At 36.2% G+C, this 24,080-nt stretch overlaps 2 protein-coding genes across 4 annotated transcripts; one reads left to right on the top strand and one right to left on the bottom strand.

Moving 5' to 3' along the window:
- Positions 1–47: 47 nt before the first annotated feature.
- LOC126608591 (transcription factor TCP1-like) lies at positions 48–2,418 on the top strand. Of its 2 annotated transcripts, XM_050276543.1 has the most exons (2): positions 49–714; positions 834–2,418. In XM_050276543.1, the coding sequence occupies exon 2, from the start codon at positions 891–893 to the stop codon at positions 2,073–2,075; it is 1,185 nt and encodes a 394-aa protein (XP_050132500.1). In that variant the 5' UTR covers positions 49–714; positions 834–890; the 3' UTR covers positions 2,076–2,418. The 2 variants fall into 2 exon arrangements, with proteins under 2 accessions (XP_050132499.1, XP_050132500.1); XM_050276542.1 differs by having other exon boundaries at positions 48–2,418.
- A 5,053-nt stretch (positions 2,419–7,471) lies between these two features.
- Positions 7,472–11,206, bottom strand: LOC126608594 (uncharacterized). Of its 2 annotated transcripts, XM_050276546.1 has the most exons (8): positions 11,045–11,206; positions 10,359–10,421; positions 10,196–10,275; positions 9,382–9,490; positions 9,008–9,167; positions 8,560–8,723; positions 7,772–8,172; positions 7,472–7,710 (listed from the first exon to the last, which is right to left on the bottom strand). In XM_050276546.1, exons 1-7 carry the CDS (start codon positions 11,045–11,047, stop codon positions 7,810–7,812), a joined length of 942 nt encoding a protein of 313 aa, XP_050132503.1. In that variant the 5' UTR covers positions 11,048–11,206; the 3' UTR covers positions 7,472–7,710; positions 7,772–7,809. The 2 variants fall into 2 exon arrangements, with proteins under 2 accessions (XP_050132503.1, XP_050132502.1); XM_050276545.1 differs by having other exon boundaries at positions 7,472–8,172.
- Between the last annotated feature and the right edge of the window lie 12,874 nt (positions 11,207–24,080).

Consider the following 24,080-nt stretch of genomic DNA (forward strand, 5'->3'; position numbering starts at 1 on the left):
ATATACACACAAACACAGAGGATTCTGAAAAAGGATAGCTAGGTTAGGTCGCTTTCTTGCTCCCACCCCTGCACTCACCCACGTGATGTGTCACCGTTCACTTACATGTTCAAATTAAGACTCAAGAGATATCATCAGTTGCACAACTAGCTAGATGTCTACCTTATATGTATGTGTCTGTGTGTATATATAGCTTTACCTAGCTATCATCTTAACTATGCTCTTCCTCTGTCCCCCGTCTTCTTTCCGGTCATTCATTTCCACTCACTTTCTTTCTTCTTTCTCAACCCAGTGCTTCAACTGTTGAGGAGGTCACCATTTGTTGGTTGAATATGTAGTGATTAATGGTGAAGCAAATACCAGTTTCCAGGTCTTGTTTTAGCTCTAAACCAACAACAAAACACCACCATCGCTATCATCAGGTTGTGCACCTTGTGTTTTTCTTTATGGCTTTTCATATCTAGCTGCGTCCTTTCCTTTTAGGCTCTCTTAATATACATGTAGAAGAACAGTAACCCTCCAGGGCTTCCGCACAGTAGTCGATTTATTTCTTGCCCTTTCTCTTTACTACTACTGTTTGTGTTGTTTTTCCGGCGGTCAAAGCAGCACCGAATTAAATGAGACTTGTCATGCATCGTCACAACCTTTAGGGTTTTGTGGAGCTAAAGACTTGTCATAGCCAATTATCCATGGTTTCTTCTAGCAGCACCACAAGTAATTTCCAGCTACCTTTTCTATGTGATGACAACCAGACAAATGCTATTATTGATGATTTTCATCAAAACCCTAATTCAATATTATCACATGGTGGCCATCATCAATACTATTCACAGTACTACTACTCTGAAGACCAGCAGCAGCAGGCACCTGAGTTTCTTGAGCATGATGGAATGCTCTTGAGCTACTTGCTATCTCAACAGCAGCTCTTGCTTGGCAGCTTCAGTACTACTACTAATGTAGCGACTGATTACAACCCCACTCGAGCTCACGAGAGCACTGAAATTAGCATCGCGGCTTCAAATTCAAACAAAGCAATGGAGGTTATCCATCGTGACTATGAAGATGGTCGCAATGAGCTCACCATTAACACGGCTGCAGCTTCAAAGATTAAGATAAATAATGTGAAGATTAATGGAGGAGGAGGAGGAGGAGAGAAAAAGGCAAATGTTGCTCGAAAGAGAGCGAGTGGGAAAAAAGACAGACACAGCAAGATCTACACAGCTCAAGGCCCGAGAGACCGGAGAATGAGGCTGTCCGTCCAAATTGCCCGTAAGTTCTTTGATCTTCAAGACACGTTGGGATTTGACAAAGCCAGCAAAACAATTGAGTGGCTTTTCACAAAGTCCAAGAGCGCCATCAAGGACCTCAAGCAGCACCTCCTCGTCTCACCCAAGGAAGATTACAACAGCACAAATGGTGGTGCAACTGCAAAGGTGAATTCATCTGAGAATACTACCGGTGAAGTCGCATCGAGAATTATGGAGCCTAGTAGTAGTGATGCAAACGGTGACATTTCCGTTGGGTTCGGTAGAGAGAAAAGGAACAGGAAGTTGTGCGTGGTTGCGAGGGAATCAAGGGTGGAGGCAAGAGCAAGGGCAAGGGAGAGAACAAGGGAGAAGATGATGAGGATCAGAGGGTTTGATCAAGATCATCAACATTTAACAAAGCAAAGTCCTAAGCATCAAGAACAACAAAACCCTAATGAATTGTTTGAAACAGCTGGAATGATGAACTCAACGATGATGAGCACTAATTGTCGCAACGATGGTCAGAAAATTGTGGGCAGAACAAGTAGTGGTTGTGGTGGTGCACAAAGATCGTTGTTGAATTTTGATTTTTGGCGACATGTTTCAGAGGCAAGTGGAGCAAATTCCGAGGATTGTGGTTTTCCAGGGAATTGGGGAGCAATCAACTACACCAAGAATATTATTACAGGTAACGTGCTGCAAGTAGAGCAAAACCCTACCTCATACCCAAAACAACAGAACCCTAGATCAATTTTTGGGGAAGGTACACAAGAGCAAAACCCTAATTCAATTTTTCTCACCACCTTTATCAAGGCTCAAGACCCATAACTCTACCACCTATTCAATTTCGTGATCAATTAAATTACTCTGCAGCCCCAGTTTAATGGAAATTAACGAATCTTCTTGCACCTCCTCCTCTTCCTCCTGCTATATATAGCTAATCAAGCTCAGTATCCGAATTCACTGGTAATTTGTATTGAAGTAGTGTATTAGTATCTTTGAAAGTGCGAGAAAAATGATTTCAGGAGTTCCTTTAAACTTTATTCGAATGCATTGTTGGCAACTGTAATGTGGAGATGTCGTGATTTTCTTGAAATTATAAAAAAAAAAAAAAAAATCAGTCCAATAAAGTGTCAGGTACTATAATAATTTGATTGGAGATTTTATATTATGCCTAGCATCGTTGTGATTTTATATTTTCTGACCATCGTCTTGATTTTCCGTAATATAAATTCTCCTGAATTATTATGCTAGCATATATAGTACATATTAATTGATCATTAACATACAAGTATCCAATCACTGGAAAATAGTGTTGCAACAATTCAGTTTTTCCTAAAATTTCAAAGGAACAAACACATAAACATATAACTTATAAGATGAAACTGGAAAACAAGAGTAAACTGTACCATATGCATGCCACATTTCAAATATTATTTTGCATTAGATATGTATTTCTCTATGTATAGCAAACCTGCAGCAAATAACAATCATTAAGATGATAATAGGCATATATTCCTTTCCCAACTCATAGATCTCCTATGCAATATATAACCTACCCACCCATAGATACTGTAATGAAAACCATAAGCTTCCGGAGAGAATCACAGGTTGATGAGTGCTTTCTGCTTGGATGGACGCCATGCCATGATGATAGTTTTTCTTGCATACACGGAATAAGAGCCAACTGTTCTAGGTAGTCATGAAAACAACTTGATTAGATATTCATTTGTTCTAGTAGCTAGGTTTCAGTAATATAGTTTATCACCCTATTTTATCAAGTTAAAGGTCTAAACGTTATTATGTTTTTGGGAATGATTTTAGGGCAACTAAATAACATGCCAGCCTAACTTTGGTTGCATATGTTTAATTACAGTGCTGCAAATTCAAAGGAATCCAGTATAATGTTCTGTTTATGCTAACTTTTTCTTGTTTGCTGGGTAGCCTAGCTAGATTGAAAAGCATTATATATGTACATAATTTATTTACTATAAATTAAATGTGCCTATCTACCCATATATTTACTTTGTTTGTGTTTTCAAGCTTTCACAAAGTATAAATTTTGTTTCAGCATTTTCATGACCTAGCTATTCTAGGAAATATTTAGACTGCTGTACAAATTGTGATATGCTATATCTCCTACAAATTAATTTTTTAGTGGATATTGGTTGGAGTAAATTATAGTAATGGTTCCTCAACTTTAATCAAATTAGAGGAATGGTCCCTCAACTAAAAATACATTACCATTGGTCCCTCAACTCATCAAAATATGTAGCTATAGTCATTTTCGTCAAATTCATCAAAATTTTGTCAAAATGAGTTATGTTGGAAAGACCATTGCTACAATTAGGTTAAAATTGAGGGAAAATTTCTTCAATTTGATTAAAGTTGAGGAATCATTTCTCCAGTTGGATTAAAGTTGAGGGACCATTGGTAATGAATTTTTAGTTGAGGGATTATAGCTGCACGTTTTGATGAGTTGGGGGACCAATACTAATGGATTTTTAGTTGAAGAACCATTGCTTCAATTGAGTTAAAATTAAGGGACCGTTGCTACAATTTACTCTACTGGTTGAGGTGAAAGAAACTATCTAACCATCAATCAGTGAAGAAGTCTGCATATTACTATTTTCGGCCCTTGATGATGAGCACAATAAAAAAATTTAGTATCATTTCTTCTTGGAACCTTCATATTTTTACGCTGGAACTTAATTGCGCAGTTAAATGATAGTTTAGATCGTTCATATTTCAACGAATGATCACTATATTCACATGATTTCTGTGTGCTTTTGTATCTCTGGAAGAGTCCTGAGATAATTGTTCTTTCCACAGAGAGCATTGTGGCTAAATTCTCTTGAGATGATCCACTATTCTGTGGAATTTCATGTATGCCTGTGTTTTCCACTTTGGGAGTTATATTCTCTTTTTCTGGTGAGCTTGAATTTTACAATATTCTTAACTTTCAGTACATCATGTACCCCAAACAAATGAATGTAAAGGGAGGGGTTAGCATATACTATCTTCTTTTTTTCTCTCTCACCTCCTTTTTCTAGCTAATCTTCATTTGGGATCTTGATCTTTCTTGTGATAATTTAGCTTTCAGATTCCTGACCTACCCATGAATTAAACTTGCCTCTCCACCAAAGCTAAGCTTATTGAGAACCTCTAAGATCGTATATGTTACTTTTCATCTTTCTTTGTTACATGAAAAGTGGATTTCACACACCATTTTTCTCCTCCTACACACCTCTGTTTATTTATGATCTTCAGATTGAAGAAACCATAGGAGAATTAAAACGTGTACATAAATCATTTCCCTTATTATACACATTCATCCTAACAATTAATTTGTATTCATGTGACAATATTGAGTGTTTATGGGTGGTTAGTTCTGCTGCCTAGACTCCCCCTAGCTATATACTACCTGCTATATATATATATGGTCTGGATCAGGTTTACCACTGCTTTTTCGTTCAATTCATTTAAACCCAGCTGCCTTGACTACTACTACTTTCATCCAGAGCTACTACTGCATCTGCATGAATTTCGGATCCAAAAACAACAAACAGTAATCGATGACAAATTAAGACAATAAAGCTCACAAAAGTAATCGATGACAAATTGAAGACAAATTGTCTCTCTTCAGCAACCTAACCTAAACGGTATACCGTTTATTTTACTCTAGTCTTGACAGAATTTATCTGTTAATTAATTAACAGCTAACACGTATTTGTTTTTTAATTAACAGTCATCAATATCTTATCATTATGTCGGCGGTTTTTTATCGCATGGATATTAGCTTTCACTAGTCCAGCAATTGGGATTTGAAGCAAATTCTCATTCTTAATTTATCACATGCATATCTATTGCTAAATCTATTTTTCAAACAAGACAAAAGAAACGTACGATTGAATGTATAACAATACAAACAGTATATCGGGTTGTAATAAAGGTAATGGCGAAAATATAAACTCAATAATTAAATTTTAGGGGGGCGCAGCATATAGAATGAGCTAAAGCATTAACATCCAAGAAAGACAGTCTGCAGGATGATTAGGGTTCTAGTACACTGACCTAGCTACAAAACTTGCAATGATCTCTTTGCCTGATCCAAACCAGGCAGTTCCTCCATCTCCAACTAATCAAGCAAACGCCATGAGCATAAAACAAACAATGGGTACAGTGAAAGAGACTGTATGTACTTATAATTATCTAGCTGCACTTCTGCACAAAGTGAGAGAGAGAGAGAGAGAGAGAGAGAGAGAGAGAGAGAGAAAAGAACCCTAAAAGATGGCTTTGTGGTAATAGAGAGCTGCCACTCCTGTCTCTCTTTTTCTGCATATATAGGGTTTATTTTATTGTATCTTGGATTGGATTTGGTTTTACAAAACTCATCTGTTTGCGTGATTTTATGGCAGTGTTTGGTGGACTTAGGCCCGTGTAGGCTCTACGTTCGTAGTTGTTTTAGATTAAACAGTTGTCCATCAATGGCATCAGAGGAGAAGACTCTGAAACTTCTATTGTATGTTGGTGTATAAAATAGTTTGTTAAATTTAACGGTTGGATGTTCACTGAAAAATGCAAGAGGATTTAAGTTAACATACTATACGTTGATAGACTTGGGATAAACAAGAAAATATTGTAAACACAAAAATCTTATAACAAATGAGACAAGAACATGTGTACAAAGTAAATGTTTTTATTAATGAATTTGTAGGTTTACAATCTCTTTACAACTTGATCATCTAATTCGATCTCCAAAATGTGTAGATGTGTAGTGTTGTTGATCCAAGGTTCGCGAGGACTCGATCTTGGATGAACAAATGCCGCAAGGTTTTGGCTCTTGGCAATGGAGGAACCAGCACGTGTAGTGGTGCTTGGTGGTTCTTCACGGGATTTGACAAAGAACACGAAGGAATTTCCGAGTCTTCTTGAGTGTTTAAGTGTTTAGGGGGTTTGAGTGCATGAGAGCTGCAGAGTTTCAAAGTTTCAGCGTTTGAGTGTGAATGATTTTCTGGATCATTTTCTGTCTTGGAGCCTCCTATTTATAGACTTTTCAAGCCTGGACTATAGATGGATTTGGCCTTGATTGTGGACTTGATTAATTGACGAAAGAACCAAGACTTGATTTGTTATCGATTCGTGATTTGACTCCATCAGTTAACATTTGATTTAATTAAATTAAAATTAAATAATTCACTTCCGTCAAGGGTTGACATGTGTCATTCTTGATGACTCGTCTGATTTTGTTGAGTCACACGCTATGTGTACAATTTGTGCGACACATGTCACATACCACATATGCCTTGATATATTGAAACTTTAATGCGTTAGCGAATATTTATTTCATCAAAATTCTGATGTCTACAAAGATATCCTCAAAAGATAGGAGTAGAAAAATGGCGTGCCCATGAAAAAGAGGAGTGAGTCTAGGGAATCCAAACAAGATCTTGGCATTACCAACTACACACAGTGACAGTTAGATACACATTTAATCATACCGGATTATTGGTTTCTTCTTTCTTTCTGTATATATATACAACTTACTCTGCCACACAGTTGTACTGCACCAAACCATGCTTGTGTTTCTCTTTTACTACAAATTACAGAAGCAGAAAATGCTTTTAATTTCTTGTGCACATTTCTTAATGTAAACAAATTAAAGTTACCTTAGCTCACGATGATTAAAGTCATTTGCCTTTTTACAAACGATTCCTGTACAGGAACTGCAGCTTATGTCAACTGAATAATGAACAACAATGCATGCATGAACACCTCGATCGATGATCAGTGGATTTATTTTCAAAGGGTCTTTTAGGTTAAGCTCTCACATAAATTAGTCAGACTTTTCGAGCACCGATCATCAAAATATATGATAAGTCTAGCAGACAGATTTTCAATACTACATTTACACCGAGTTTTCTGTCCTAGTTTTAGCTAAGGCAACGTTCCGTATGTAAGTGTTTATGGGAGGGGTCGGAATCAAATTTCCGAAAAGAAACACATAAGATGTAAGTGTTTATGGGAGGGGTCGGAATCAAATTTCCGAAAAGAAACACATAAGAGGCGCTTCTCCATTAATCACCTGAAGTGATTTCCCAAGTAATTTAATGGAAAAGCACATTCCAGAATCACTTCTCGTATGAAAATTATCAACCAAATTCCTCAACAGAAAATGTATGCTTGATTTAATTAGTTATTTTACCCGAGATAAAAAGGTTACCTTTAACAAATCACTGTCAGTAGGAGAAAATGTATCCTAGCAGCCGTTTCACTTCATTACTTAAAATATGATTATTTACAACACCAAATACACGCATACACTATCGAAACCGAGCCAGATCTCCTGCACAGAGGAGAAGAACGAAGGCCAGGGACATGGTAACAAGAAAAACCAAAACAAAAGAATCTGAAAAGACAAGGGCGTTCATATTTTACATGCTCCATTGCCCATATCAACGAGGCAAACAACAACAACAACAACAAAGCCTTTTCCCACTAAGTGGGGTCGGCTAATCAACGAGGCAAACCAAAAGTAGAAATCACATATGGTGTTCGATGACTAGAAGCGTCTCACTTTGACTGACGTTCCATTTTGCTTGCCTGAAGAAACCGAATTCTGAGACCACGATGATGGCTTGAACCCCCCTGTAAGTAAGTTGGACGCAGCACCAGCACTTATTCTTCTTCTCTTAGATTGTAGTTCCAAACTCTTCTTATTCGACATAGAACTCCCAGATGAGCCAGGAAAAATTGAAGCAGCGTTGATTAGTGCTTGCTTATTCTTCCGATTCTTTTCAAACTTGGAAACGAACTTCACAAGTGACGCAGCAGCAGCATCCTCCTCTGCCACTGGAAGCAGTCGTATACCGAGACCCATCTTCCTTGAAGTAGCCTCTTCTTCCGCAACTCTTTTCTTTTGAGACTGAAATAAAACAATAGTAAATAGTGAGGAAGCCCTTTATGTAATGCCAAATTCAACACTCAAGTTCAGTTCATCCGCACTTCACTTGTGAGGCAGAAAAGGACATAAGAGAATGATACACACACACACACACACACACACACAAACACACACAGAAGAAGAGAGATTTCTAATCATAATTAGATCTAAATACTTTATAAGGAAATATGGGTAGGGCAGACTAAAAACTTCTAATCATCTCTCCATGTATTCATTTTTCATCTCTCTGTTAGATAAATCATAAAGGTGAAGTAAAACGTAATAATTTTGACTTTTTTAATATCAACCAATGTATACTGTGTGAGAAAAACATTTAGGTGAAGAACTAAATATGATCAGGTGACATACTCTAAGTTTGGCTCTGAGGGCCTTGTTGAGGGAGTAGTCATCTAAATGCCTGTCATCAGAAATTCGCTGTAGGCGAACAAGTACTGGCTCGGCTTCTTTCTTCTTTTGCAAATCCTCTTCTTGGTGTTCAAGTCGATAAAATGGATCTGCAAGCTTTCCTCTTTCTGGAGAACAAAAAAAAAACACTTCTGCTAAGAGAGCGAAAAAGGAAACATCAAAAGAATCCAGCAAGTGGTCCAACATCTCTAGAAGAATAATTGAACCCTTTTGATCACACAACTGACATTAACAAAGAGCGGTGAATGTACTCCATTCACTCCCCTTCTTTTACTTCCTTTTTTGGTTGAGTTCAAGTTAACTTAATTAGAGAACAATAAGCTCAAAATTTCAATAAGCCATTATAAAAGTCACCAAAGAGAACACTATTTGCATCGACTTCTAAACCAACCTTCATCAGCAGGAAGTTCAAAGGTTTCCGCATCCTCAATGTCGAATTCCTCATTCTTCTGCGTGGCCCCACTAATAATCACATATTTGCAATTCTTTGGATCTGTCTGAATAACAATCTCTTGTTTGCAGCATGGAGACTTCATGGTAAAGCTCCATATCTGGCAGGAAGTAAACCCTGATCGTTAATAAATGCATTTAACTAAAACCGGAAAGAAAGAACGAAGAAGGAAGTCGTAAGAAAAGACATTATGCGTGTTAAAATAATGAATACATGGATTTCCATTGATCAAAGGGTAGCAAAACTAATAATAGCCAAGTAAATTCTGAATGAAAAAGTCAGAAGGATCGGCACCAGTTGGATGGAATACATACCTTTGTAGAATAGTAATTTCCAACTTGCTTTTTTTCTGCATTAAAACGAACACCCTTTGCAATCATAGAATTGCAACCACCGCACCATATATGATAAGGCATCTCGAACCTGAATGTATTACAATCAATTATCAGAATTTTTTAGAAGACAATCAATTATCAGAATGATGCACATATATTAGCCAAGATTTCATTAAATTTCCCATTTTCCACCCAAACTACCGAATATCATTCAACCTAGTTTGCACGAAACAGCACATAACTGCAAATGCTTAAAGTAGAGTACAGTACAAACCACAGATTTCACATACAAGTGTCTGTACATATTACAAACAGTGAAACAGTAGGCACTATACCAAAAAACACTATTCCAAATAGATTAATTCCGACAGAGTATAATATACCAGCAGAAGTAATTAATAGTTCAAACAAATCCTAAGTAAAGTTATCAGTAAAACGAAGTAACTAAGTTTCCATGTTCCATTTAGAGCTTGTCAGAGCCATAAATTGGAAAATGACATAAGTGAAACTATCATCACAATAATCAAATCACTTATGAAACTAAAACAAGAAGGAATGAAGAATTCACATTGTTAAAAAGGCTTTAATCTCACAAAAGGTATCGCATAGAATCTTCTCACTGGTGAACAGTTTAGTAAGATAATAACAAAGAAACGAAAAAAGATCTCATCTCTTGTTATTAGCTATTACGAGGAAGTCACTCAACCACATTAAAACTTTACAGTACAAAATGCTTCTTGAGACACATTTAGACTATCTAACAAACAGGTAACTTACGAGCTTGAATTGTTACCTTATAATCAAAATCCCCTGATCCAATTTCCTTGCTCTCTCCCTCAGAGCATGTTGACCATTGAACTTGTTCAAGGAACCCTGAAGCAAAAAGCAACATTAGAACTCCATAGACCAACCACCACACCATGGCATACTCTAACAGGAGTACAACAGAAGCATACCTTCTTTGGCGACCATTCTGGGGGATAATAAAAGTTGTCTGCCCTAGCAGCTGCAAGTGTAGACTGCAGAGAACCAGGTAAAACATTAGCAGATTGAATAAATCAACAAGCAGAAAGAAAAAAAAATCCTAAATATTACAAAAATACAAATTGCCAAAATACAAAAGATTCATCTCAAGCCCAAGTATTTGTATCCGTCCTTTCATAACGATCACATACATTAGAAAAAAACAACATCCCAATTTTTCTTTCCTGAAGAACCATATGTTTTATATATATCCTATACATTTAAAAATCGAAATAGCATCGCCACAAAATCCTCTTGAGCTCATTGGGTCACCTAAAATCTTAGACGAGCAACACTGTAGATTAATTTTTAAACTATCAGTAATGAATCAATGCGATCGTAGGTTCTCAAATAATCACAATCGAAAGCAGAATCAAATTTGTGCACAATTAAAAATTAAAATCCAAATACTCCAACAATTGGATATATTCAATGTGAAAATTCAAACTTTAGAACCCTAATCTTACATTGAAAACTTCGTTTGACAGTAAGTTAACAAAATTCAGATTAATTAACTCGAAAAGAAACCCCGAGAAAAGCTAATATTGCAATAGCTTCAATAACGAATAAAAAACCCTAATTTAATAGAGATTGGGGAAAAGAGATGAACTTTGCATACCATTTTCTCTTTCCTGAATTGCTACTCGGTCGCCGGAGTGGTTCCGCTCGATTCAGTCGCTCTGTTGAAGTTTTGGTTCTTGAAATTTTCTTATGCCCCTTTTCCTAGTCGGTTCTCAATTTTTTCCTATTGGACATACGCGGCATTTTTTTGTTCACAATCCTACAAGAATATGGAAACCCAATGTCCTACAGGCCCACCAAGACCAATAAAAAAAGTTGATGTTATCCACGCCTATTTTTACTTCTCATACACTTCTTTTAATTTTTGGCACTCCAATTAAACGAATTAAGATCAATGGATAAAAATTAACAAGAATACATGGAAGGTAAGAGGAGCTTGTGAATTGCACTACCCTAAAAAGATCGTCAAACAATTTGAGTTAGTCGTATAATTATCAAACTCAACATTTATATAAGTTGAATTTAAGACTTTTTACTTATTAGTATCTACGAGTGTGTTATGTTACATATTAAACATAAATTAAATAAAAAATACTCCCTTTTCATTTTATTTATTTTTCTCAGTTTTTACAAAGAAAAATAGATGTGATAACCCCTCCCTAATTTTAAGTTTCAAAAAATTTTAAATTAGTGATTTTATGGAAATGCCCCTTGAGGCAAAGATTTTAACCTTCGTTGACCATCGGTTAGATAGATAGTTACAGACGAGCGTATAGGCGAAATCAGTTTGCGAGTCCGGATTATAACGGTATAGTTACATACGTTTGAAATTTGTTATTTAAAGTTTAGTTATAAATTAATTCAAACTCCCACCATGTGGGAGTGGTAACCAATCAGATTTAAGGAAGAAAATAAGGTACCAATCAGTAAAAGAAAGGGAGGACCAATAAGAAATTGAGGAGATGAGAGAAAGAGAGAGAATCTCTCAGCTCCCCCAAAACCGTGACCCAACCCAAAATGACCTATGCAATCACCCATTTTCCGGGGTCAATTCCGACCAACTCCGGTGGAGTTTTTCGACACCACCACCACCATCGTGAAGCTCTCATTCCCCTCTACAAAACCCAACCAAGAATCACCTTTATAAACCACATGTGGCGAGGCGAAGCCACGAAATCCGACGAGTCAAAACCATGTCCAGCCACTCATTTCAATTTTCCTGCGAATCGGCAAAGCAATAGTCAATGCCACCACTTGGGCTTTGTAGCCCATCATCCCAGGAGAAAATCCCAACCAACCTTGACCCTGTTGGACCACAGTAAACGACGAATTGACGCCGGGAAGCTTTAGGCACCTGACGACTTTGTGGGCAAAATTGACTATCTTCCGTCCACTTTTGGACTTCGTGGCATGTATGAAAGTTATTCCTCTCTTTGAGATCTTCATTTTAGTGGATTTTGGTAATTTTTAGAAACAGTTGAATTTTTCGGCAAGTCAGGGCGCCCAATCGCCACCTGCGGCGGCGCGTGGGCCGAGGGGTCCCCCGACCTTCCTAGGCTAAATTTGAATACCTTGGTTCCATTTGTGAAGTCTGATTGACAAAATTTCGGCATTTGAACTTAGTCCCATTATGATCCGCCACTTGATTATTACAGCAACCGACGATCTAACCGTTGGATCGTCATTAAATTTTAATAAATTATAGTACGTAATATTTGAGGATATTAGAAACTTACAGACTGGGAATCTGATGTACGGATCTTCCCAAATTGGAATTGTAAGTTCGTAAAATAAAACGTTGACCACCACTTGAATTGGCAATTGGAGGAGATCTAACCGTTGGATAGTAATGAAACTTTAGTATGATGTTTTAGAAGCACAATGTGGATCTTTGGAAGTTACGGATCAGAAATCTGAGATGCAGATCTTCTGGATCGAGTTACGTAGGGTTGTGGACCTTACCGTCGATCTTTGACCGACGATTGACTTTTGGTCAATGGGTCCCAAATCATTCTAGAACGTCCTTGGGGATATGTTTTATGTAAGTTACGTGTTTTATCGATGAGAACTCTGAGATGTGATTTGATAATTGTTATAGGCGACGATGGTTCGTGATGTCTCGATTTTCGTGCTAGGGAGTCGTAGCGCGGGCCTCAAGTGAGTGGGTCTTTTCCTTTTATCGTATATAAATATGACTAATAATTCCACAAATACTTTTAAATTGTTCTATGCATTTTATGCCATGTTATATATATATATATATATATATATATATATATATATATATATATATGTGTGTGTGTGTGTTAAAATACTATGGTATGGTTGAATATTAGATTGTATTATGGTATATCTATATGCATATTATCGGCATATAATTACTATGAATACTTTGAAGTACTAAGTTGAACTACGAATGGCTTGATCCCAGGTAGTCTAACAAGACAGTTAGATACAACCATAAAACAATCCAAATTTAACATGGTACTTGGTTTCTTTAAGGAAATAAGTTATGATGGTTAACAGCGTAGAGATTAACCATGATTTTATTCTGGTCTATCACTGGGTTTAGTTCCGATTAAGAATGTTGGGACGTTAAAGTGGTTATGCCAAATGACACTGCGGATGCCCTGGTAAGCTTCAAGTGAGTACATGTTAATGATAGTGATTTCAATGTGTATGGTTATGTTTTTATGCATTTAATGATCATTATCTTGTACCTCGGTGTTAGTGCTCCGCCCAAGGACAGGGCCTAGCCTTCACATGATCGTAGCACTTGAGCATATTTATTTACACCCAGCCTGTCGTACATACCACATTAAGTGGTTCCGACTCGTGTGCATGAATTGGTAGATGAGCTATATAGGCAACTCCGACACTATCGTACAGGTTGTCTATGAATCGTACAAGTCACTATAGGTGACTCCGATTTATGTGCTAGCATTGATTGATGAGATATGGATGAGTCGTACATGTCACTATAGGTGACTCCGACTTATGTGCTAGCATTGATTTATTGAGCACATAATTATTTATATTGCTCATGAGATGTTGTGTCGTGGTATATTTATGGATTTACTGTTGAAATACTTTTGATTTTACATTGATACGTGTTATGATTTTTTTAAACTATAAGGTGTTACAGCGAGGGGTTATAACGATTTAAAAGGTTTTTGTTAAAATTTTATTTCTAGGGCCACTCACCCTTACTGTGTTTCCACCCTCCAGGTTTTTTTTAGCTGAGCTTTCTTATCGACGAGGATTCGGGGAAAATCTTGGTATTGGAGATTACCTTTAATGGTATGACTCTCAATCCACTCTACTGTACTTTACTTATACTCTGACATCACGTGAAAAATAGGTTCATTTCCGCTCACAACGCACTCTCGTATTTAGACACTTTTAGATTTAAATTTATTCACATTTTTTCCACATCACTATACTTTATGGTTTCGTCACCCTCTTGGTGTTGGCCAGCATAACTCGATTTAAAGTCCAAATGGACTTTCCGGATCGGGGTGTGTCAATAGATGTTGAAATGAAGAGAGAAAATTTGAACTTAAAACTTTTAAAACTTTTTTTTTCCCAATAGAAAGAAAGATTCAAATAAATTAATTCATTAAATTGAAATTAACATTATAACTGTGGAAAATCACTTCATATACACAATGGAGAGAAGGTACATTTGAGTGGCATGTGCATGGATCATATATTTCATGATGAATTATTTTCTTAGAAAAGATAAGTAATAGGTAGGGATGACATGATTTAAACTCGTGACATTTTATTTAAAGAAATGGCATGGTATTATCTAGGGCATTTGTCATATATGTGCAAATTCAAAGCAGGTGGATATTTACTTGTTTGAGTGATCAATGGTTGCATGTCAAAATTAGATGACTTCTAAAGCGTCTTCAAATGAGATGTTAAATTGTAAACATAAAATATAATTTTGATAACCTATGCGACACTTTGACATCTTTCAAGGTTTTGCTCTCCACCAAATATGTTAAATTAAACTATTATAATAAATGTTAAAAAAACAATAATAAAATTAATAAAATGCATTTGATAATTAATTAAAGAAATTGGAGATGCCGACAAATATTGGCTGCAAGGGTGAGAGCTGCCAATTCATGTCATATCATATTTATTTGGCTTTTTTTATTGGAAAACATTATTACTGTCTTTTTTTTACTGTTAATACTGATTTGGACATTTTGATATCGAGATGCTATGAAACCCTTGCCTATAGTTAACATTTTTCACCCTGCAACTAATTATTATAGTTAGGCTAAAATCCTAAAAGTGTGATGCACATATCAATCAGTTGGCCGGGGGTAAACAAACTCCATGATGATTTTTTATAAGAAATTATAGTTTTACATAATTGCGAATCCCTTATATAAACAGTCAAAATCAATGAAAAGTTGTGTCTGTCAATCATGGGTTCAATTTATTTTAAATGTAATTTTTTATGTTCAATCACAAATTCACAAACTAAATGTTACCATCCCTAAACTATCCTCATCGCGGCCTCACATATGATTATTTAATTAGCGAATTATTTCTAAAGTATAGAGTATAGAGTTTAAAGTTTTTTATTTTTTATTTATTTTTTAATTGTGTTGTTATAAAAAATTTATAGAGCACATTTAACCAACAAATCACTTACTTTCCGCTCTTTCTGAGGTTTGGACTACTTCATCTTGATTTTGAACATGAAATTTCCTCTTTTGAGGTAGCAGAAGAAAGAAAAAAGAATTAATTCAAGACAGTCATCTGTGGATGGAAAGTGTACCACTGTCCTGACGACTCAAAACTCGTTATTTGTTAATTAAGCAGGGCAGTACCAAACTCTTTTTGGTATATGAAAAAATCAGATCAAAATTTGTAAAGTATTGCCTTTTCCACGTCCCACTTTTTGTAGCAGTTCAGGAAACATTGTTTTGTCCCTCACTTTTTCTAAACAGTAGATCCCACATTGCTTTGACAGTAGATAATGTGGATTGCATATCCCCCACTCTTTTACTTAGTTGCAATCCACTCAACTAATTAACCTACGGAGTTTTACTTAGCAACCATTAATTGAGAGAAGTTGACATTAATCCCCACACTAATGACATATTCTGCCTATGCATCAAGTATATTCTAGAAACAAAATTTAAGCTTAAATAATAATTTAACATATGATTTAGGGTTTGACAAATAGATATTATAACCTTTTTTTTGCCTTTATTTCTAAGGAACTTTATTTGGGAAAAGGGTCTACCGCCAGGCGAGCCCTCTCCTTTTCTTTATTAGCATAAAAAGTGGCAAGTTTCACATGAAAGGCAGGAGCACCAGCATTTTCAAACACACTTTTTTTTTTTGTCACACAGGAAAGCCTAAATATAAAAACAACTAAATAAATCTGCCTCTAGCGACCTCCCATAAATCTTTCTGAACTAATCTAACAACACTATTGTGAGGAGCCACAAAAATATGAGTCATACTCCAAAGAAGGACCAATTCCTGCTAATTTATCCGCAACATAGTTTTCTTCCTTATAAGTGTGTTGAATTCTACTTCTGCCACCACATTAAAGATTACAAGAAGCTACCAAGTTAAAGAGAAGGTGCAGAGGATCACAAGCTAACTCACCAAGTATATCCACTGCACTTTTAGAATCAGACTCAATAATTTTCTAGAAATTTTTTGTGTAACCGAAACACTGTTACATGATATATTATTCTATTAAATAAACATGTGCGAAATTTTTTTTTAATATACCTCAGAAGTTGAACATGTTAATTATATTATTTACTCATATTATAACATGTGAAATGATATACCACATAATATATGTTTCAAGTACATAAATTTTATTTTTCTCTCTCTCATCTCCTACATATATATATATATATATATATATATATATCTCTCTCTCTCTCTCTCTCTCTTTAGCAGATTAAATTTGATCAACCTAAGCTGTCAAGAAAAATTGGGAAATCTTTATCTCTATTGGGTTCCTCCTCATTTAACTGATCCATGCTTCCCCTTCTCACCCTTCTCCTCTATCTCCTCCTCTTATTCCACCATGCCCTTGAGAATTTCTCATCATCTTCTCCTTTCCACCTTTCTTTGCCTCTCTCTCATCTTCTTGATCTTGTTTCATGAATATTTCCACAACTACTCCAAGATTTCCACCATTAATATTCACAAACAAAGCATAAGGTCTTATTCGTTGTCATCGTTTTCTCATCATGATCAGCGTCGCCCTATTACGATCAGCAGAAAAGTGTTGGCAAGCAAAATTGACTTCACTTCATTTGTACATCCTCACCAACAACGCCAAAGGTCATCAAAAACTTCACCGGATGATCACCATCACATGCAAGCACTATCGAAGGCCCCGAGCGATGATCCGACGGAGATTGATCCACGTTACGGTGTTGAAAAGCGACGTGTTCCCACCGGTCCAAACCCTTTGCACCATTGATCATCTCAGCATTCATTTCTCAGGTGATCAAGTACTTCGCATGAAGTGAAGAAAAGATAAATAGAGAAAAAAAATATATGTATATTAATGTTATTAGAGCGTTTATTATCACCTACATAATGATGTTATTCCAACTCTTTTAATTTTTTTTCTTTTCTTGTTGATAAAAACATCATCTAGGAGTTTGAGAAGTAATTTTTTTGGTGATATGGTCAAGTGATGTTATTATTTTATTTAAATTATAGTACCTAAAAATTTATAGATTTTTTATGCAATTTTTAAAAAATATATCCATCTAGTTTTTTAGGGGTGTTGTATGAAGGGATGGCAGATGGTCAACATTTTAGAGAGTTTTTCATTGTGTTCGTAACACGATCTGAAAAATGTTATTTTTACATCAATTTTATATCATATTTCTATACTATCTTAGGTGGCAGATGAGCTGGACAAGCTACATCATTTAATTTCAATCTTTTTATTAATTAAAACACTTAAATAATCTTAGGTGGAAGAATGAGACTTCTCGTATACCACAATCATCATTTAATTAACAATATTTTTATTAATTATTGATTAACATTTTGAAATTAAATGCTAATTAATTTAAATGATGTGGCTGTTCACATCAGATGTCACCTAAGATGGTATGCAATTGTAGTACAAAAATATGGTAAAAATAATATTATTGGTCATAATATAAATGATTGAAATTTTTTCTTAAAGTATCAAATCACTTGTATTATGACATGATGTGTTAGCCGTATTCTCAGGATATTGAAAAATCTATAGACACTATAATTGTTTTCGTAATGAAAAAGAAGAATTAATTAATACTCCAACTGTTAGGTTCCAGGGCATGATTACTATGATATCTATATAAACGTTATTACAATTTTTGGTAAATGATCGATTGCAAGGAAACATGAGTAGCTGTGACGGCACGGCAGACTTTGAGAAGATTTTTTACTAGCTTTTCTATGAGATCAAATCTTCTATATTTATTTTGTATGTTGTCTTTATGTGATTTCTATCATTGATTCACACGTGTTAAGTTCATGATAACAAAGTTAAGAGAGTTAAGTTTATTAACACATGTCAATTTAATGATGGAGACCATAAAGAAACTACACACAAATATGTCCAGAAAATTTGATCCGTTTTCATAACCATAAATTAAGATATAAATTAATTAATAAATGAGGTTGGTTAGAGTAAAAGCCTTTTCTTTCTTTGCATTGCAGATTGATTAACCTCTGTATTGTAGGTCGACAACATGTGATGGGTTTGGTGCCACTTAATTCACCACCTCTTTTGGAATTTGGATAAACCCATTCATCACAATACATTAATGTCGTCAGGAATACTGAATATATTCAGTTTTGAGAAAATGCTAAGGAAGCTCTTTTAAAGTGGGATTTTTAAAATTATCTGTCATTTCACGATTACATTAATTGTCACATCCCAGCCCAATCCCCCACCACATCTTAGGCTCGATTCCGTCGTAGCATGATATTGTCCGCTTTGGGCCCCGACCACGCCCTCACGGTTTTGTTTTTGAGAACTCACACGAGAACTTCCTAGTGGGTCACCAATCATGAGATTACTCTCGCGCGAACTCGCTTATTTTCGGAGTTCTGATGGGACCTGAAGCCAGTGAGCTCCCAAAAGGCCTTGTGTTATTAGAGGTGAGTATGTACATATAAGGCATAGATGATCCACTCACCTGGGCGATGTGAGATGTTACATTCATTTTCATGCCAACCTTATAAAATATGATACCAAAAAATAAGATGAGAACGAGTCCATAGAAAATCTCACTTTTGAGAAAGTCTTTTTAATATTACTCATCAACTTTTTTTATTGATTCAAAGTAGAATTTGTGTAGGAGCTTCTAAGATAACTTTTGACTCTTTTTAATTAACTTTTAACTTGAAAGAGAGCATGATTGGTCCAACAGTATATCTAAATGAGGTTTTTTTGGCTACTATGCAAAAAAAAAAAAGAGCTCCAACAGGCTAGCTAAATGACTAGCTATCTTAATTTTGCGAATAGTATTTAGCTAAATATAACTAGGAGTATAGAAAAAGGAGTTAAATTTTGCTAAATATTAAAAACTATAAAATTGCATTGTTTGTAGGATTCAAGAGAGGAAAAAGTGAATGGGTTGTTAAATTTAAGAAAAATTAAAAAAAAATATTTTAACTTAAGCTAAAATAGTTAGTATTGTTGAAAGTGATGGCTATCTAAATTAATATTTGAGTCATTTTCGACTAGCTAAAAAAACAGACTAGTAATTAATATTAGGAGTCCTTTGGAGTTCCTCTCTATGACTATCTAAATTTTGTATGTTCCTCGTTCTTGTAATGGAGTGGCACAATGCTTCGCCAAGTTAAGTTTAAGTTTTAGCTCTGATGTAGTTTGGTTTGAGGAACCCCAGGTGATATCCTCTGGAGCTTATTGTTGATGTGCTCTTAGAGGATGTCTTATCATTGTAATGGACTGAGCTTTTGCTCATCTTTTGTAATGCTCTCTTTCTATGAAATGAAATCTATTGCTTTTTCTCCAAAAAAAAAAAAAAAAAACAAAACAAAACCCCGATGCTATTCGGGACATACTCAACTAAGATATGTTACCCCTTGAGTTTATGAAATAAAAGCTATCATATTCCACTCAAAAAAGAAAAAAAGGTAAGGAGTGTAAATGAAGATCAATTTCTCCCTAAATTTAAGTTAAAATATCATTTAAAGAGCCCACTAAAGATATATATTAAAATTTGACGTTAAGTTCATCATCAAATGGTTTGACGAATCCACTTTTATATGTGTTGGGGTAAAAGAACAATTATTCTCTCATGCTATCAAAACTCCTATTTGCCATTATTATTTGGGGTTGGACAAAACTATATATTAAAACAAATTATTAAGGAGAGAGAAAAATTTCGAACACTCGAGATACATAAGAAAAGCAATATATGATATTAAATTATACTTCTTTCGTGCTAGCCTGTAGCTAGGTATATATTTTCAATCATCGCACCTACAAGGCTGCAACTAAAATGCTATGTGCCAACTTATGAATATTGTCGCGCAATATTGTTTTCCATTAAAACCATGCATGCAAATGCAATATTGGCCTCCCACTCGTAACTCACTCGCCCACGTCTTAGGCGTACCAATTCAAAGGGTTTGCCGAATTTTGCTTGCATTTCTTTACCTATTTTCTCAACTTAATTTTTCAGCGTTGCCCTAATTATAATAGTTTTTAATTGTCAAACGATTAAGAGATTTTTTAGTGTGTTCGGAACATAAGACAAAATACCACATAAATTCATATAAATAAACAGTTTACTAAGAAATTTTAAAATGATAGAAATTAAAATGACGATATTTTATTTTTTAGAATTTGTGAATTTTCTTGTTTGGTTAACTTAAAAGAACAATGGAATTGAATAAGGAATTCGTTATTTTTAAACTCTCAATCATAGAAATTGGGAAATGACACATATTTACATGGAATTTAAACTTGGGAATTTGAGGTCCCAAATTCCAAGTTTTTTTTTCACGCATAAATTCTAAATTTCTACGTTTATGAATCCAAACAAGGGAATTGGTGTATGTCAACTTAAAAATTCTGATTTTTATCTAAATTTCAAATTTATTTCCCTCATCCAAACATAGTGTAAGGAATAAGAAATAAATGGGTCCACATTAATTTTGAATATCCCATACCATTTCATATATGAAAATGAAAATGCCAGGAAGATCATGTTTTCAAAACATATTTTGTATACCACATGATACGCTGGTTGATAGTTGAATTCCTTCTTTAATGATTTAAAACAGGAATAAATTATCAACAGTCACATTCATGTGTTTTAATTACAAAATATAGTTCAAATAGATCACATATGTAGCATTATCACTGAAAACCTAGGTAAGGATTAGCACAAGAAGAGTTGTTTATCACATATCAAATCCTTCATATTCTCATTATCCCCATATTCTTTCTCATCGTAAGTAAACATGCTCGTGTATATGCATGTTTTGCAAACCTAATCCTAATTAAGTCAGCATACAAGATCCAACTAATAACAATACAAATTAATAAATTACATCTCCTGAGACTGACACATAACAATATTGTTAGCACTCTACAATATTGTCAGCACTTTACAGAGACTATATGGTTTTCTGCATGTACTACAGAAGATAAACCACAACTAAATTAATCAATAATTAAAACAGAAACACACAATTAAGAGAATAGTAGAGGAAGCATACAAATTATAATTAAACAAGTTCCCCCCCCCCCCCTCTCTCCCACCGGCCACAACTAATTCAAACAAAATAATTAAAGGAAAACTAATGAAAAAAAAATTTAAAACTTTAAGTTTTAACGATAAGGACAAAATAAAGGGTAAAGTGAATGGTACCATGTTTGACTTTTTAGTGTAAAAATGTGGTTTTTCGTTAAAGTGAATAGTACCGAAAGCTTTTCGTTATAACTCCGAATAATTAAACCTATATCCCATCTCTATATAAACCCAAGGTGGAGCAGGTTTAGTTTTAATTATCTTAAAATATCAATTATATTTCACAACAGGTTAGTCCAATATCAGAGGTTATTGCAGCCAACAACTTCGCCTCAATGCCACTAGCAATTGTTAGGTACCGTTTGGTACGCAGACGGGACAGAACGAAATGGAGGTTCGTGTTATGTTTGGTATGCATAAGACGGAATGGTTCAGATTTCGTGTTAAATGACTAACTTAGCCTTGTTTGTACACCTTCTTCCCTCCGACCCACCAAACTGTTTCACTCTCTCTCTCCCCAACCTCTCTCTCCAAATTAGGCGACTCCGTCCTAATCCAATGGTCCGACATCGACTCGCCCTCCCGACGCGACTGGCCCGGCATCTACTCGCCCCCTTCCTCCCACCACGACAACTTTATAGGATACAAGTTCCTCTCCTCCGCCCCCACATGGAAATCTGGGTCGGGCTCCATTTCCCTCCCTCTGGTCAATCTCCGATTCAACTACTCATTCCGGATTTTCCGCTGGAACGAGTCCGAGGTCGACCCTAACCACCTCGATCAGGACCACAACCCCCTTCCCGGCACCGCCCACCTGCTCGCCACCTCAGATAACGAGCTTAGCTTTAAATCGGGTCGTGTTCCAGATCAGATCCACCTCGCTTATACGGACGGAGATGACGAGATGCGGGTCATGTTCGTGATGCTAGACGGCCCCGGAGAAGAAGAGGGTTTGCTATGGTGACGTCGTCGTCGTCGGATGGGTTTGCTGGGATTGGGTTAACAGTTGGGTTATTGGGTTTGTGGTGGAGGAAGAGGAGGGCTACGAGAGAGACGAGGGTAGAAGAGAGGGAGGTTACGGGAGAGAAAAGGAGGTAGACAATGTAATTAATGAAAAATAAGAGGGGTATTGTTGTCCAAAAAAATATAATTTTGTGTCCCACGGGATGGAAAAACCTGTTCCGGGGGGGGGAGGGGGAACCAAAATCTAACCCATTTTCGTTCCGTGGGACACGCGTTCCACATAATTTTAGCGCACCAAGCGTGGGACGGAATGTGTTTGTCCCACTCTGTTCCGTCCCATCCCATGTACCAAACACACCCTTAAAGTCCCACATCAATGGGTGGGTGCAAGAAAATCAAAGGTTTTAAATATGATTATCTCACTCTAATTAATATTGAGATTTTTTGTGGTAAAAGTATACATTTGACGGATTGGACATGTGGTAAAGTTAGGATGGGTCTGGCGATCCAAAAATCCAATATGGTATCAGAGCCCATGGTTCGGGCCCGTGCAAGCCAATGAGCTTGTCACCAAGAAAGAAACAAGTCTGAACTCTTAACATAAAGACGATCAAAGGGGTTTAAATATGATTATCTCACTCTAACAAATACCGAAGCCTTTTGTGGTAAAACCCCACACCTGACTGACGGATTAGACAGGTGGCAAAGTGGTAAAGTTGGGGACAATATTGGTAAAACCCCCACACCTGACGGATTAGGCAGGTGGTAAAGTGGTAAAGTTGAGGACAATATCGGTGCCGTTAGAGTAGGCCTTTTGTGGTAAAAATCTACACCTGACGGATTGGACATGTGGTAAAGTTGGGGATAGTATCAATGTCGTTAGAGTGGGGCGGACCTGACGATCCAAAAATCCAACAACAATCGTAGGCAAAACCCCACAACTAACGAATTAGGCAGGTGGTAAAGTTGAAGACAGTATCGGTGCCATTAGAGTATGCCTTTTGTGGTAAAATTTCACACCTGACGGATTTGACAGATAGTAAAGTTGAGAATAGTATCGGTGTCATTAAAGTGGAACGGGCCCGACGATCCAAAAATCCAACAGCAATCGCCTTGGTCGTCTCGATCTCCGCCATTGTAGCTCTATGCGCCAAAACCAACCATGCACGCCGCTGTGCACTGCCCGGAAAACAAACTAGTGACACTAATAAACCGCCCTCGGCGGCCTCTAAGCAACTTGCGGGCAGCCTCAGCAACAAGGCAATTACATTCGTCTATAAAACTAAATTGCAAGGAATTGAAGTTGAAGAAGGTTTTGGAGAAGGAGGGGTATGGCAGAGGTCAATTTTGATGGGTGAAAAGTGCCAGCCACCTGAA

The sequence above is a fragment of the Malus sylvestris genome, chromosome 16 (assembly GCF_916048215.2).
Source record: "Malus sylvestris chromosome 16, drMalSylv7.2, whole genome shotgun sequence".
Classification (NCBI taxonomy): domain Eukaryota; kingdom Viridiplantae; phylum Streptophyta; class Magnoliopsida; order Rosales; family Rosaceae; genus Malus; species Malus sylvestris.